The sequence below is a fragment of the Cupressus sempervirens genome, chromosome 3, assembly GCF_028749045.1.
Source record: "Cupressus sempervirens isolate cs-2001-9-10 chromosome 3, ASM2874904v1, whole genome shotgun sequence".
In the NCBI taxonomy this organism is placed as follows: domain Eukaryota; kingdom Viridiplantae; phylum Streptophyta; class Pinopsida; order Cupressales; family Cupressaceae; genus Cupressus; species Cupressus sempervirens.
In genome coordinates, this window is record NC_143120.1 from 67068270 (window position 1) to 67084886 (window position 16617).

Below are 16617 nucleotides of genomic sequence, written 5' to 3' on the forward strand. Positions count from 1 at the left end.
GGTTTTTCACAAGTAGCAGCCCACCTTATCGATCTGACACGGAAAGGGGCGTTTAGATGGATAGAGGATTCAGAGGCAGTTTTTGATAGACTAAAACTGGTGATGAGCACGTGCCCGGTTTTGGCACTTGCTGATTTTTCTAGACACTTTGTTTTGGAGTGTGATGCTTTAGGGAGCGGAATCGGGGTGGTTTTGATGCAGGACCGTCATCCCATAGCTTTTGAGAGCCGGAAACTTAGGGGTAGCAAGCTATTATATTCTACCTATGATAAGGAAATGCTGGCCATAATGCATACTTTAGCCAAGTTTAGACAGTACTTGGTAGGAAGCAAGTTTGCAATAAAAATGGATCATAACAGCTTGTGTTACTTTCTAGAAAAGGAGGAGTTGAATGAAAGACAACAAAAATGGGTCAGCAAGGTTCAAACATATGATTTTGACATTGAATATGTTAAGGGGAAAATAACATAGTTGCTGATGCACTTTCTAGGAGACCCTTCATGATGGAGTGCTGCACCATTTCTGACATTTTAGCAGATTGGAGGTCCTAGCTATTAGTTGAATATTCTAAAAATACTAACGCTTGTCAGATTATGGATGGTCTACTTAAGGATGATTGGTACAAGTTAATGAATGATATTATATATTATAAGAATAGAATCTACCTAGTACCAGAATTTAAACTTAAAATGAATATTATGCACACTATACATGATGCACCTTCAGCAGGTCACCCAAGTTTTTTCAAAACCTATAGGCAGATTAGAGAGAGATTCTTATGGAAGGGGCTAAAAGACGATGTATTGCAGCATGTTAGAGAGTGCCAAACCTGTCAGCGGAATAAGTCAGAACAAGGCTTTCTAACAGGTTTACTATGGCCTCTCCCTATTCCAGCTCAGATATGGGAGAGTATCTCCATGAATTTTATTACGAGGTTGCCAAGGGTCCAAGGCAGGGACTGCATTTTTGTGGTGGTAGACAGATTGAGTAAGTTTGCACACTTGTTTGCTATTGCGGCAGATTGGTTAGCCTCTTAGGTGGTCGAGTTATTCTTTCGAGAGGTTTTTTGTCTTCATCAATTACCCAGGACTATCGTGAGTGATAGGGACAACAGGTTTCTTAGTACCTTTTGGTAGGAGGTTTTCAATTTGGCAAGTACAGAGTTGATACTTAGTACTAGCTATCACCCGTAGATGGATGGTCAAATTGAAATAGTGAACAAATGGGTGGAACAGTATTTGAGGAACTAGATTGGAGGTTAGCAAAGAGCTTGAGTTAAATGGTTGTATTTGGGGGAGTATTGTTATAACTCCACATATCATATGTCTATTCAGATGACTCCTTTATGAGCTCTTTATGGCTACGAACCTCTCTCTTTCATTGATTTGGCTTTATTGGACAATAGGGCTCCCTAAGCCAAAGATTAGATCCAAGATCAACATGATATTCTCAAATCTCTTAGAGATAATATTCAAGAGGTGCAAAACCAACATAAGTTATATGCTGATCAACATTGTATAGAGCGGAGCTTCAAGATAGGTGACATGGTTTATCTTCATCTCTAGCCATATAGATAGAGCTCCTTGAAAAAAAGTGGGTCAGAAAAGCTTAAGCCCAAATTTTACGGACCTTATTGCATCACCAAGAGGGTTGGTGAGGTTGCTTACTAGTTGGATTTACCTGGTGATAGTCGAATCCACAATGTGTTTCATGTCTCATGCCTCAAGAAGGCAATTGGTTAGTAGTTTGTACTGTTAGAGGGCTTGCCTCCACTTGATGATGAGGGTAGACTTGTATTGGAGCCGACAGAGGTGACTGAGACCAGGGAAAAGAAGTTGCAAAACAGATCTGTCAGAGAATATCTAGTCTGTTGGAAGGATTTACCATATGAAGATGCCACTTGGGAAGGTAAGTCTATTTTATAGCATCTAGCATTGAGATTGCTTGAGGGCAAGCAATCCCAAGAAGAGAGGACTATCATGTCCCCTCTTTCACACTAGCTCTTTTGGTGCCTGGTTAATCTATCTCCACATCCGGATAGATTAACGACATTTCCAAAAAGGATGCCTGCTAGTCACAAGGGAAGTCACTTTTGTTTGGTTCAATAGTAAACTGTTATGTGCAATGGACAGTAGGGGAAAAGTATGAGAATCTAGATTGTATGTTAAGGATTAAAACTAAACTTAATACATTATTCTGGAAAGCTTAATCATTTTCAGTCATATCACAACTTTACATCTGGTTTGCACACCAACCGTTTGATAAAATTCAAAAATCTAGTTTTATGTTTTTCTCTAATCAGATTTGGCAAGAGCATTATAGTTTCATGATGTTATCAACATCATCCTTTTTGAATGTAGTAAGCTCTTGAATCGTTGCATCCAAGTTTGCACACTCAGGTTCTACATCCCAAAGCTTGGCTGCCCTTTCCTTGTAGTAATCATTGGTATGAGACAAAATACACAAGTTGGTATGAATGTAAATCAAGTCTTCATCTTCTTTTGAGCCCAACTGATTGCGCTTCATTGAGTGGATAAATGAGTATTTACTCCAATTTTGTTTAGCAGCAGAACTTGCAACCTAGACAATGTTGACAAAATTATAGTAGAACATAAAAATGAAAATCAATTTAAAGAAAAATAAAAACGTACTTGTTAGAGGATTTTAATTGTCAGAGATTGTAGATGCTCAAATGGTTGACTATAGAGGTACCACCATGTGATAGTGCTTGGGTCACATTGGTCCTTTATTACAACTAGACAAATTTTTGCTCCCAAAGCAAATAAGCCAAATTCTGTCCTAATTTTTTTGTGAATGTCATCATCTAGGAAGATTCTTGCAAAAGCTTTGTAGTCATCACTAACAACTGCTTCATCCACATATCTGGCATGACAAGTACTTCCTCACTATAGTACCTTGGAGATAAGGTATATAAAAAGAGGTGCAAAGGGGTAGTCATCTTTTCCCAACAATGATGAATAATTGTTTCTAGATGATTGCATAAGTCTTCACATTGTGCAAGGTCATTCTCATATGTTTGTATAGAAAGTTTTACCTTTTCTACCATTGTATCCATGCCATCATAGACATCCCTCAAATAAGGCTGATCTGTATTGACAAAGAAGAGCATAATGATGCTAGGTTCTGTGAAATCTAATACAAATTGCACAGGAGCCCACCAACTGTCATGCAAGATCAATCCTTTGATCATTTATGCCTTCTCTAAATTTGAAGCCTTCCATATACCTTATTGGCTAGAAATAACAATTTGGATTAATGCCCCTTGAACCTTGACAAGTCATAACAATAGTATGAGATGCAAATTGGGTTTCAACCACCTAAGTTAGCTAATCATAACAATATGTCGATAAATATTAAGTAAAGTTATATACAATTTGATAATTGAATATGACATAAAATTTATTCAAACTAAATAAATAAATTAAATTTAGTAATTACAAATTGCCTTCAACAAACCCAAATTGGAGAATGATCTAAATATCGATTGTGACATGTGATGGTTTGTTACAAACATTTGTATCTCCTCCTCCTCTTGGTAAATTTGCTTCACCCAAGCTATTTGAGTGCCGATTTGTTGCATGGCCAAGTTTAGGGAGTGTACAGTGCACGGTTTCTAAAAATATGACCATATTGGCCTTCAATCAAAGCACCTGCACCCATACAATTTTTAACACTTTGTAATCACCTAGACCATATTCTCACTACTCACTGTCTCTATGGCCTCAATGAGAATTTTGGAAATGAATTGTGAATCCTTCACTTCCCCTTCACATTCAATTGCCTTAAAAAACATTGCCTCTTTAGGTGATACTGCAATCACATTAATCAATGTTTGTTTTCTCGTATCTTTCCATTCAGTTGAAACCATAGAAACACCCAAAATTCTCCATGAATTTCTAATTGGTTGAATAGCTTTCTTTACACAAGCCTTCTGTTTTTGTAGCAGTGTGATATGTACCTTTTTATACCCAAGACTTGTGTAATTAATCGGTGCTTTATTTATGGCTGCTACCATTTCCTTTCAATATGGTGATCTCATCAAGTTGAAAGGAATGTGTAATGACTTGATCAACAAGCTCTCTTGCCTAAATTTTAAATGCAGTGTCCAATGGACATTTGTGGGCGGTAGTTTCTACTTCTTCCTCTTCCACTCCTAGTACAAATACTTCCAACAATGGACATTTGGAGGATATAATTGGTTCTATGGGTAATTGCACAGTATTCTTATAGGATTGAGGTTGATAAAAAATGTTTTTTGATCTTTTAACCAAACTATTAACAACTTCTTGTTCTTATACATATGAAGCTATTTGTGCATTAGACATCCCCTCTATAGCTTTGCACATTGCAAATCCTTTACGAACAGGGCCCGTAAAATGAAGTTTGACCTAGGAATATGAGCTATATTTTGGAACTATTGGCTGCTTGCCCTCGTATTGAACTTTGACTACCGGTAGTGGCCATTCTTGAACAATACAATCTAATTTCATGTTATTAAAAGAAATTAAAAAAAAAAAAATTAGAAAAACACTATGAACATCAAGCATACAAGTGCAACAAAATGATACAAAACTACTAAAATAGATAGCTAAACTTGTTTCTTTATCTCTTTGAAAAAGTTAAAAAAAAAAAAAAAAAAACTTAAAAAAATTCATCAAAATCTCAAAATGAATTATTAAGACTCAAGAATGTGATCAAATGCTTACGTTAAATGCTTAAAACTCCTACATGGAAACTATCTATTTCTCTATGAACAATCCTCTTTGAGAATAATCACCTTGCCTTCAAATGCCAAAATGGAGACCAAATAAGAAGAGAGTCTAGCTGCAAACAAAATGAGATGAAGAATGGTTGAACAACCTCTTTTAGGATTGTTTTAGGGTTTAGGAGTGAAAACTAGAATTAAAAAACTCATATTTGCACATCTTAAAATAAGATATAAGTGGTAAAAAGTCATGGAATTGATATTTTATTGGGCTTGGCCCCACAAAGGCATCCAAAAGAGCTTAGACGCCTTGTAGGTGCCATCCGACGACATCCTCATATATCCAGGTGTTTGGGAGGTGCATTTGGCTGACACACATAGGCACCCGCCTCTAGAGCAGCTCCCATGCGTATCTAGATCGGCTTCTAGGGCCAAGAAGGCCCGCATCGATAACTAATTTACTATCCAATAACATGTTTCCCAATATATCTTTGTGGAAACCATGTTTAATATTTATTTGTCTAAAATGGTATGGTGCTTCCATTTGTGTTGTAACCATGTTTTTCGTTGCGTAACTTTATGTATTTTGATGCGATTGATGCATGCTTTGTGTTTTAACAGTACTATATAGTTCATATAATAAAAGGCTTTGTATTTTACAGCCATGCCTTGTAAATTTTATGAAGTGCAGAAGTAATAATGGACATTAATTTTTTTTGAAAGTGTGTATGCATACAACAGAGACGTGGTCATCTACTTCTAGTAAATGGTCTACTAAATTTTACAAATTTTAGTTCTCTTTCTTTCCTATTGGTGTGACCTTGAATGGTGGTAAATTTGTTATCAAGTTGTTTTTGGTTTAATTTGTTCAATTAATAATCTTTCTTTCCCTGCCTTTCTTTCTCAGTTCTAATGATTGCTCATATGTTAGATTTTCTGTTTAGGTTTTCATGGCTTGCTTATATGCAGGCACAAACCGCAGATGTTTTTCGTCACTCTTTGGGAGCTACAGCTGAACGAGATGGTGAGATGAGATAAAAACAGTTCATTTTTTTATTTTCGCCCTTTTTACTTAATTTTATGCTTTTTCACTTAAATTTATCAGTCAACTGATTTAGCTTATAATTTGCCTTGTGCTCTTGATGAAATTAAAGATCTTCTCTCGAAAGTTTATTCAGCAAATTATTTTATGTATTGAAATATATCCATTTTAATTTATGAGGTTTTCAAGGTGAGCTGTGTAAGAAGAAGATCTCATAGGTGCAACAACTAAATTTGCTACTCAGACTAAATGATAATGTTACTTTTTGTTGCAGTTCTATCCATGCATGCCCAATAGTAATTGAGTCCTATGTTTTTGGTAGCATGGATTTTTGACATGTAGTTAATGCATTGCATTCCTTCTCTTCAGCTTTGTGTGTATCATTGAAGAACTTATCTTTGACCTTTTTGATGATTGATAGATTGATGTATAATTGGCTATTCTAGAGTAAACACAATTTACCAAATCTATCTTTTCTTTAAGTAAAGAAATCTATAACATTTTATCTTTTATAATTTTTTGTGGCTGGAACTTGAAAAAGTCCGAGGTTTTATTTTCACAAACAAGAAGTTGCCAATAATGTTTTCCCTGCACTAAGTATGCCAATGTTGTATAAGATTCAACACTAAAGTCTATATTCAACTTGTGGAACTCGGGCTGTGTAATTAATTTTCTTTGGGGCCTTTTAATTTCATTCTTCCATGGAACTAAAAAAGTGGAACATTTATCTTTTATAAACTTGTGTGAGTAAAACACTTGGTGAGACATTGCCTTGGTGACACCTTGAAAATTTTCCTTATAAGTCACTGTTGGTTTCACCAGGGCAATATTTAACTCTCTTTTTCTTGGAACCATGTAGTGTTGGTGTGGTGACAGTTTGGAGTCTCCCTAGGCTTGTTGGTGTCACCATGGTGATACCTTGGGAACTCTCTAGACCTAAAGTGAAGCCTTGCTTAGGTATCTCATCTTTGAAACTTGTGTACCTTTTAAGATTGATACAAATATGCAATCCATCCTTTATAAGGTCATTTTTCATGGAAGTACCTTGTCTCCTTTGTCTCTAACACAAATTGAAGAATTCCAGCATTAACTTGACTCTCCATCCTCTAAGGTATAGTGGTGGTGATGGCTTGGGATATCCTTCAAGCAACTATAGCTCTCCTTTATCAAAGCATTGTTGGGGAGATAGCTTGTAACTTTTTGGGGCAACTTTTGGTCTCCTTGCTCTTGAAAGTGTTGACTTGGTGACACCTTGAGGCTTTCCTACGGGAAACTCTTGCCTCTCCATCCTCAAATATTGTAAGAACGATGGCTTGAGACATAATTAGTGCAATTTTTTGATTCTCTACAAATGGATGTTTGCTTTGTATTTAGGACAACCCCAACGACTTCACGTGAAGCATCACACTCAAGCTCAAATGGCTTAGAAAATCTTGTAATGGTTTGTTAATGTTACTGTAGTTTCAGTCGGATAAAACTCACTATATATATATATCTATATGTATTTATATATATGAGATATATTTAATTAGATATATGAGATATATTACATATATTATATTATATATGTTATATATGTGATATTTACATCTATACAAATATGTGTGTGTGTTAAATAACAAACTATTATATTAAATACTAATAAATAGACATGTCCCTTCAAGGGACATGTCTATCCATATTTCATCAAATATAAGAGAGATGGCTGCTATTTGGAAAGTACATACTGCTAAGGCAGTGCTACTACATTTTGTAGAAATCCTCCATTCATTAACATGGTATCAAAGCCAAGCCTGGAAGGAGGATATCTACAAAGAATCAGAGACAAAAATAGAAATACATCAGTGTCAGCCATTGGCATCAATGAACAGAAGAAACAATTTATAAGTTGCATGGAGGAAAGGAGAGATATATAAAACAGAGATATGTGGCTCATGCCACAAATATTGGATATTGTTTCTTTTAAACCCCATTTATAGCCCCGCCACCGTGGAAGGCCCAAAACGCATACTACGCACATGCAGTCATAAATGACTTTGAAAATTTCCTTGTTTAAAATTACACTGTTTCTGCAAGATATTCCATGATTGGTTATGATTATTGCCATCGAGCACTTTGACTATCAGCAGTTTGATTATTGGTATCTAACATAAAAGAGATGGCTGCCATTTGGAAAGTACATACTGCAAAGATAGTGCTACTACATTTGCAGAAATCCTCCATTCACTAACATGGCTAAAACAAGACTTGTATTCATCAAATGATTCTTGCACTGATTCAGGCCAAACAACGGCTTACTTTTTAGTTAAATCTATGAGTGGGATATTTAACTATGAAACCACTTGACAAACCTCTTATAGAAGCCACATAGCCCAAAGAAATCCTTCAACTGCATGAAATTGGTTGGCAAAGAACAATCAAGAATAGATTTGATTTCCTTAGGGTCTACGCTAACTCCCTTAGAGCTGATTGTGTGCCCAAGATATAATATTCTGTCATTCGAAATTCAAAATTGGGCTTCAAAAATAACTCGTTCTCAAGGGTACTCCAAACCTCATCCAAATGCTTCAAGTGTGTGACGTCTCTATCCTTGACCTAGAACATAATAGCAATAAATCACATATGTGGTCATGGGGTGGTAGACTTTGAGCACTTCAAGATGGTTTGGAGATAAGTATTAGGCCAAGTTGCCGGTTTGGATTCTAGTTCATATGCGGGTTTGATATTTGGATTCGACATTCGCTCAAAGTTTTTTTGGGCTAAGTTCGGGTTCATTTTGGGTTCGTTTGTACAAGATTTAAAAAATAAAATAAAATAATATACATGTCAACATATGCTGCAGCAAATAAGCTTATACACCATTATGCTAATATTAAAGCAATTTAGCAACATCCACCACCATATATATTAACGTTTTAGTTCGAATAGCATGAAAAAATGTCAAAATGCACCGCTATATCAATCTTTCAGTTCAAAAACAGTAATGTCAACATTATTAATCAATAATCACTAGCAGTCATGTGATAAAAAATAATCAAAGAATTCATTGTCATTAGGAAGTTAACAGATTAGAAGCACAATTAGTGCCCCTAGCATTAGTAGTGTCAGCTGTAGCCTCAGGATCAGCTTCAACATCACTATGTATGTCATCATCATGTTCACCATCATCAATTGCAAGCGCATAAAAGTGGGCTTCCAATTTTGTAGACTGTGGTTCAACATCCCATTGTTTTGCCTCCTCTTTTTTGTAGGTATTCTCTTTATGAGTTGTGAGCCACAATTTTGAATGCACAAAGACCAAGTTATCTGCCTTCTTGGAGTTTAGTCGGTTGCATTTTATTGAGTGGATGGAGTATGTGCTCCAGTTCCTCTCAGGTGATGATGAAATAACAACCTATCAAGATTTACCAATTTGAAATTATAGAGTGAAGATTTTTGAATATTTAATATTTATGAACAAGAAATTACAGATTAGATTCTTAAGATTAAAGAACTCACCTGTGATAAACGGGCTGCAAGTGCTAGTACTTTTGTCCATGGAAGTACCACCATTTATGAGCATCAACATTTTTCTTGTCTTCAAGAGCATTGAGACCACAATCATTGGTGCTCGTGAAACTCATAAGTTTAGACCTCATTGCAGGTCGTAGGTGCTCGGAAAAGAGTCTTCAGAGAGTTACCTTGTACCCTTGAGCAACTTTAATATCTCTGTATGGGGCAACTCTAGTGGTACTCTCCTTGAGGACAACTTGGCTACAGAACCTGGGGGTCAATGTAAAGGCAAGTAGATGTAAAGGGTTAGTCATTTTGTTTTATCTCTCTACCATGATTACTCGTAGCTCCTTGAAACACTTTTCATCAGGATCTTTCTTTTTTTCATTTATGATGGCTCTAATATCCTCAATCATGGAGTCAATGCCATTATATACCTCACCCAAGCAAGGCCTATCGATGTTAGTGTATCGGATCATGCTTAATATAGGCTCAGTGAACTTCAGAAGGTACTCAACACAATCCCACCAAGAGTCTTGTAGTATCCTTTCCTTAATGATAGCTGCCCTTTCACTATTAGATTGCCTCCATACACTCCAATTAACACTGGTTACCATTCTAGACAATGCTTCTTTAACTTTGACAAGGTGTCTCAAAACAATAGTGTTGGAGGCAAAGCAAGTCTCAACAACCTATTTTAAGATCAAAACAATAGTAGATTAAAAATTTAGTATCAAGTAATCTATTTAAATTTAAAAACATAAGAAGTTTACTAAACTATTGTGACTAGATTTCTAAACATGTAAAATTATTAAATAATTGAACTTACCTTCAGGAGCTTCAATTTTGAGAATTGTCTAAATATGGCTTGCGTCATATGGTGGTTTATGGCAAACATTTGGATATCTTGTGCCTCTTCATACATTTATTTCATCCACTCATCCTTAGTGGCATTTTTTTGCAGCATTAGGTTGAGTGAATGCATAACACAAGGTGTCCCAAAAATGTGTTTGTACTGCTCCTCAACCAATAAGCCGGCAGCCCTACAATTCTTGGCATTGTCAGTTACTACTTGAGCAACATTTTGAGGGCCAACTTGCTCAATAGCTTAGATGAGAATGTTTGCAACGAAAGGACCATCCTTTACCTGACCTTCACAATCCACATCTCTCAAGAACATTGTACCTCTTGTAGACACTGTATTAACATCCACCAAAGGACGGTTCCTCGCATTTTTCAGTCCATCCGATATTATTGTGACACTTGTTTCGGTTTATGAATCCTTGATGGGCAGCGTGACAGCCTTTACATGGGCCACCTCATCATCAAGTAAAGTGGTGCATACCTTTTCATAACCAAGGCCCTTGAACCCCTTTGGAGCATCATTAACAGCTCTCACCATGTATTGCCAATATGTTGAGTGAACAACATTAAATGATAATCCATTTGCATATACACATCTCAATATGGTTTGATCGACATTGTCTCTAGCTTCATTTTGAAATGATGCTTCCAATGGCCCCATTGCTTTCTTACAAGTTGTTGAGGAAAATGTAAGAATGGATAACCCTCAACCGGTGGTTCATTGGTAATGGAAGTTGAAGACATAGATGACATTTTCCCTTTCCTTAAAGGTGTACCACTTTGCAACGAATGAGCAACACTCACCCTTCCTGCACTTTCATCTGCTTTCTTTTGTTTTTGAATGTATTTGTTCACAATGTAGTTTGGAAGGAGGGTTTTAGGTAGCTTTCCATTTACTCTTGGCTTCCTTGTACATAATTTAATGCCTTTTTGAGGAATGAAGAAAAATGTGCTTCCACTCTACTATAGGAACTACTTGATTCCTCTTTGCAATGGCTGCAAATCCATACACAACCTCCTCCGACTATCATTGGTTGAAGTATTTCCATGTTTTTCCATAATGGGGAGCATTTATCGATTTTGACGTGGTGGTTTCTGGTGCCAAAATCACTTGCAACCATTCTTAGAATGATAGAATCTACAAACAATAAACAACAAAAAAATAAATTTATCTGATTTGGATGTGTAAAAATTCAAGATCCGCTCACAAGAACCTTCAAAAAAACCAACAAAATAAATTTGCATATATAGATAAAGAGCTAAATAGTCTGAGTCTGATACACAACTTAGCTTCAAATAATATGTTGACATTCACAAATTGAAATGCTAAATACATTTCATTGTTTAAGAAGCTGAGATTGATTGCAATCACATAGGCTTGGTGTGTTTGCAATGTCTTAGATAGTTAGATTGGTGCATTCCATCAAGAAATAAATTGAATAATAAACATAAATATTAGATTTTAATATTTGTTATTAACTTGTAATGCCTATGTCGTGAATTGTGAGTGACTTGTAACCTATGTGCCTTTGCCACGAATAATGACTGGTAAACGACTGTACAAGCGACTTAGCCTAGTTGAATGACTCATGAATTGTATCGTGTTCTACCAATCGACTTAGCTTGGGTCATCGAAATGTAGCATCTGATTGCAAAATTGTGGCAGAACTGAGTCAGCAAAATTGTGGCAGAACTGAGTCATCAAAATATAACGTTTGATTGCAAAATTGACTTTACAAGCAGTGCCTTTTAGGTTCACCGTTTACAACTTTAGTCTTTACATTATAACATCATTATAGTATTAATAATTAAGTTAAAAATATTGTTGTTGAAGTCAAGCAAAATGACATTTGCTCAAATTTGTTGAAACTACTCCCAAGTTTTCTTGCATGGTTTCATATTTGCTCAAAATGGACAAAAATTTGACTAGGGTCTGTAAAAACGAATTTACAATGAAAATTACAATCAAATTGCAATTTGGAATCGAATACGTATATATAGCCAATCGACTTGTGATTTTCCAGTTGCTAGAGCGAATACAATAACCTAGCATAAAATCAATATAATAAGAAAGCATAGAATGAATCCATTTCTATACCCTTTGACTTTTTATATTTCTTAGGTAGGAAATCAATCAAGTGTCTACTTGATTAAACTTCAGATCTGTTGATGCGAGTTTTGTATCACTTACATAACATATTAGCAATTGAACATTTGATACGGAGTATCAAACATACAATTCCTCTCTTGAAAAGTTATTGCTCATGGGACATGAGTATAACTCCAATGTTCCTTACATTGTTGGATACTCGCTCAGTTTTATCGATGTGATTTGTTGGTAATCATGTAGGCGGCCTTACGCTATTCATTCAAGAATGACTTGGACTTTGGTGGAATGATGGAGATGATGATGGGTTTGTGAAATATGCAAGTGGCAAATAATGTTGATGGTGGTGATGATGGAGGATGCGTCTCCCGATGATGATGTTGATGGAAAAGCAATGGTAGTGGAAGGTGAATGGATGTGCACTGATATTTGACTTGCTTCTCTAACTTCTCTTTCTAAACTTCAACTACCCAGCTACTCACTATTCTACTCCTAGTCCTATGAATGGAAGGTTAGCAAATGGATGGGGATTGAACCTAATGAGAGCTGACCAACAGCCTCACTTCCATAGGTGCAATGATTCAAAGGAATAATAGACTAGTTTACCACACAAGGCTTCCCAACCAGCCGTTGGGATGCTAGTGGTCTAGTAGTGATGCCTATCAAACATTTACCAATGCTACCATACCACTATCCATCTACTTTACTCTCACTTAAACAACTTGAAATGAAATTTGCTTCAACAACTTGAAAGGAAATCTAACTAAGTGGAAGTAGAAAACATGCAATAATACCCGATGTTCTTAATCAACATGCAAATCGTAACAATGAAAAAGAGAGCAATTTTGCTATTATCTTCGCAACAATTTCTCCAACACTTTACAAATGAGAGTAAATGGCCTTATATAGGGGCTAGAAATACAATGGACAGTGGAGATCAAAACAAGATCAACGATCCAAATTGGATCTTAAAAATCCTAATTAGGGTTGCCACCCCATTGGCCAATGAGAAGCTGCCACCTCATCAATGGACCAATGAAAAAGGTGCAAAAAGTGGCAACCAATGGAAAAGGAAATTGCCACTTGGGCTTACATCAAATGATCTTCTAATATAAATCTTCCCTTTTCTTTCATTTTCTTAGCTAAGGCAATGAACTTATCTAGCCTTTCGTTAACTTCTTCCATAGGAGGACAAGGTGTGTGCTTTGCCTTGAGATATGCTGACTTCACCACGCTGCTTGCTGCTTGTAGTATCTTTTCGTGATCCTTCTCATATTCCTTCGCAAATCCAATAAAAGCACTGCGAGAGGAAATTGTGCCCAAATGCTTTTTCTTGATAGCAACCTTTCCCAACTCATCCAACCTAGATCCAAAACTTCTCTCATTGATATCCTCTTTTTCAAGGGGGATTGTCCTTCCTTCAGTCTTTCCTTCATCCGTATCATGCCCACTTTACCGATATTGGTGTCGGCTATTCTCTTTATTTTCGAAAAGAAGGGCATTTTGGGCATCATATTCTCTTTGTCTTTCTTAGTCTTGTCCACTTGGGATTCTTACTTGCACTAACATCCTCCATGCTCGTCGCCCTATTACGAGATGGTAGAGTGGTGGATTAGAAGGCAAGTAGAACCAAGGGAAGCAATCCTAAGACTAGAACGAAAGAAGGATGTTAGCTTAAGGACCCCTTGCAACTCTAGATGATGAAAATTCACCTTAACCAATAATCTTACAACGACTTTTCGGAATTAGGACTTGACCTTAAGAACTTCAAATCCTTTGCCAATCAGAAATTTATCATGCAATTCACCTCCAAATAAAATAACCAAACCTAGGGCAAAAATCACAGCTTCTTGAAAAAATCAAAATTTTATCTCTCACAAAATTCGGCTCACACAAATTTCGCCCTCCACAAAATTTGCCAAGCAAGAAGAGTGCAGATCTGTTCTTTCAAAATCACCAACGCCTTGAGAAGGAGAAGTGAGAAGTGAGGAAGAAATGGGAGAGAGGCCTCTTCTTATACCCAACTTTCGTACTCTCTCCAAGCTAGCCGACTTGGACCTGGGAGAAAGATAAACAAATAATTAATGCAAAATTATGACCCACAATTAAATACTTAGCTAAAATAAATTTTGCCATGATGAAAATTAACTTTTTAAATCGCCAATTAGTTTCAATTTGCAAAAAGAAATTAAACAATGCCTTGGAGATGTTAAATGCTTCCATTTAATGAGGATTTAGTAATTAATACGTCATTAAAATCGGATTTTGGCTAATCAAAAGCCATTTTTCAATATTAAATTACCAATTTCATTAAAGGCAAAAGTTTTTCAAGGCAATTTTGATCTATTAAAGCTAATTTTTTGCAATTTTTTTTCCAAATCGATTTTGCTATGCCAATTAGAATTTTTTTGACAAAAATAAAATAAAATTGCCTCTAGAGTAAAAAATCGTTTTTGCAATTTGACTTCACCATGACAAAAATTAATTTTCTTCACCAAAAAATAATTAAGATTTTCCAAAAGACCAAATTTAACAAAAATTTCATTTTTTGAAAATTATCCAAATTTATACAATTATGTCCAAATTTTCAAAAGAAAATGTCTAAGTACAAAATTCACACTTTTATCCTGCCAAGTTGGAATTAACTTTGAAATTTGTTCGGCCTAAGGATGAAATTGGTAGCTTTGGAAAATCAAGCTAAAACCGGGTGAAAATAAGCTAAGCTCCCCACATTTGGCCCAAAGGTGTCCAAGGCTCAAAATTCTCGAAAAATCAAAATTGTTGAACAATCCAAAAATTTGCCGAGGCGATCAAAAAAAGGGGGGTCCCCAAAATTTTGGGGCGATGGTGTGAAAACCTCACAGCAAGATCACTTGTAAGTGTATTTTCTTTTGATGCATTTCAAATATGATATTTAATTATATTCTCCTCGAAAGTTAGATGCCAATAATCAAATAAACATTTAATAACATTTAATAAGGACTTAGGCCCCATTAAATTTATAATTTTTATAATTCCCTTCTAAATACTTGATGTCAAAGCCAGTTGTTATTGAATTGACTTGAAAAACATTAATATATTTGCTTCTTCAAATGCTTGACTTAAGATAATAAATAATTAGGCTCCCATATTATCACATTCATGTAATGCATTCATAAGTCAATTAGCCCCATTTATTTAAAATTTTTTTATTATAAGTTCTAATAATTAATTATTGATAAGGAAACTATTATTAATAATTAATACCGTGCGCCAATAATCTTATTCCACTTAATGAACTTATGAAGTCTGCTAATTCCAGGTTTAGGTGCATTGCCAAAAATAGCAAAATGGGCATAATTGACTTACTATAAGAAGTAAGGTCCCTCAAATTAAGCCAAGTGACAAATGAGTTAATCATTGTAGATACAATGAGTCCGAGTCCCTTCGGCAGATATAGACAACTCAACAATGACTTACTATAAATAGAAAGTCTTTGAATAGTTGTTCTAGTCAACGATATTGGATCTCAACACTACCACCAAGTTGTCCAGACAACCTGCTAAAGATAGAAACCTTGACTTTCTTGAAATAGATACTTACTATAAGTAGTTGGTGTACAAAACTATTCCAATCAAAGAGCAATCCTAAACATCCTTGACCTCTAGAGTGGGAAGGGGCCTCTAGTTTTTCCATTGAGACCCTCTAACCTTCTAACTTAGCCTACAAGGACCACTAATAGGCTTATCCACACTACAACCCAAGGTGAGCTAAAATGGGGACATTACAATGATTGAATATAGATCTTAATTTAAAATATAAAAGTCCCTTGTAAATTGCTTTGTTAGCAACCGAACCGATTGCCAAAAGCAATCGAAGGTGCAAGCATTTAGATTTATATAAGAGACAACATCATCTAGAAGCATAATCAATTCAAGATATATTTGAGATGAGTTTATTGTTGGTGCATAGACATAAAGATTGATCAGACGCAACTTGTACGATATCCATTCATTATTGTACTGAATGATCTCTACATTAGGGACAACATTGCCATTATTTCAACCTGTATCGACATGGATCAATAGCACGTATCAGAGACAACCATTTAGGTCATCAAGCATACATTTCATCAACATATCAAATACAACATTTCTAATTATTGTTATGCAAACATTCTAATTGATTGCGTATGCATTCGGAATTAATATTCATTTCCATTGTACTTAGCATTTTCATTTGGAATTAAGTATCAAAATAAAGTATTTAATTAAGTAACAATCATTGAATTGTAGAAATTTCAGTAGTATCTCAAATCACATAAAAGGGGACATTACACGCTTCAATGTACAATGGTGCTAGTGAGTCATTTTAGTTAAGCTAGTACTGGAAGAAATGTGGAAGCTT

The 16617-nt window shown here is 35.6% G+C and overlaps 1 protein-coding gene across 7 annotated transcripts in view; it reads left to right on the plus strand.

Annotated features, from left to right (window-relative positions):
• Positions 1-16617, plus strand: part of PPD5 (PsbP domain protein (Mog1/PsbP/DUF1795-like photosystem II reaction center PsbP family protein)) — a 199858-nt gene that overhangs the window by 131950 nt on the left and 51291 nt on the right. For all 7 annotated transcript variants that reach the window (XR_016361943.1, XR_016361942.1, XR_016361945.1 and 4 more), the window contains one exon: positions 5696-5750. Coding sequence is in view for 1 of the 7 variants with exons in the window: in XM_089818395.1 (XP_089674521.1) it covers positions 5696-5750 (55 nt within the window). In the remaining 6 variants the exon portion in view is untranslated. The remainder of the gene's footprint in view (positions 1-5695; positions 5751-16617) is intronic.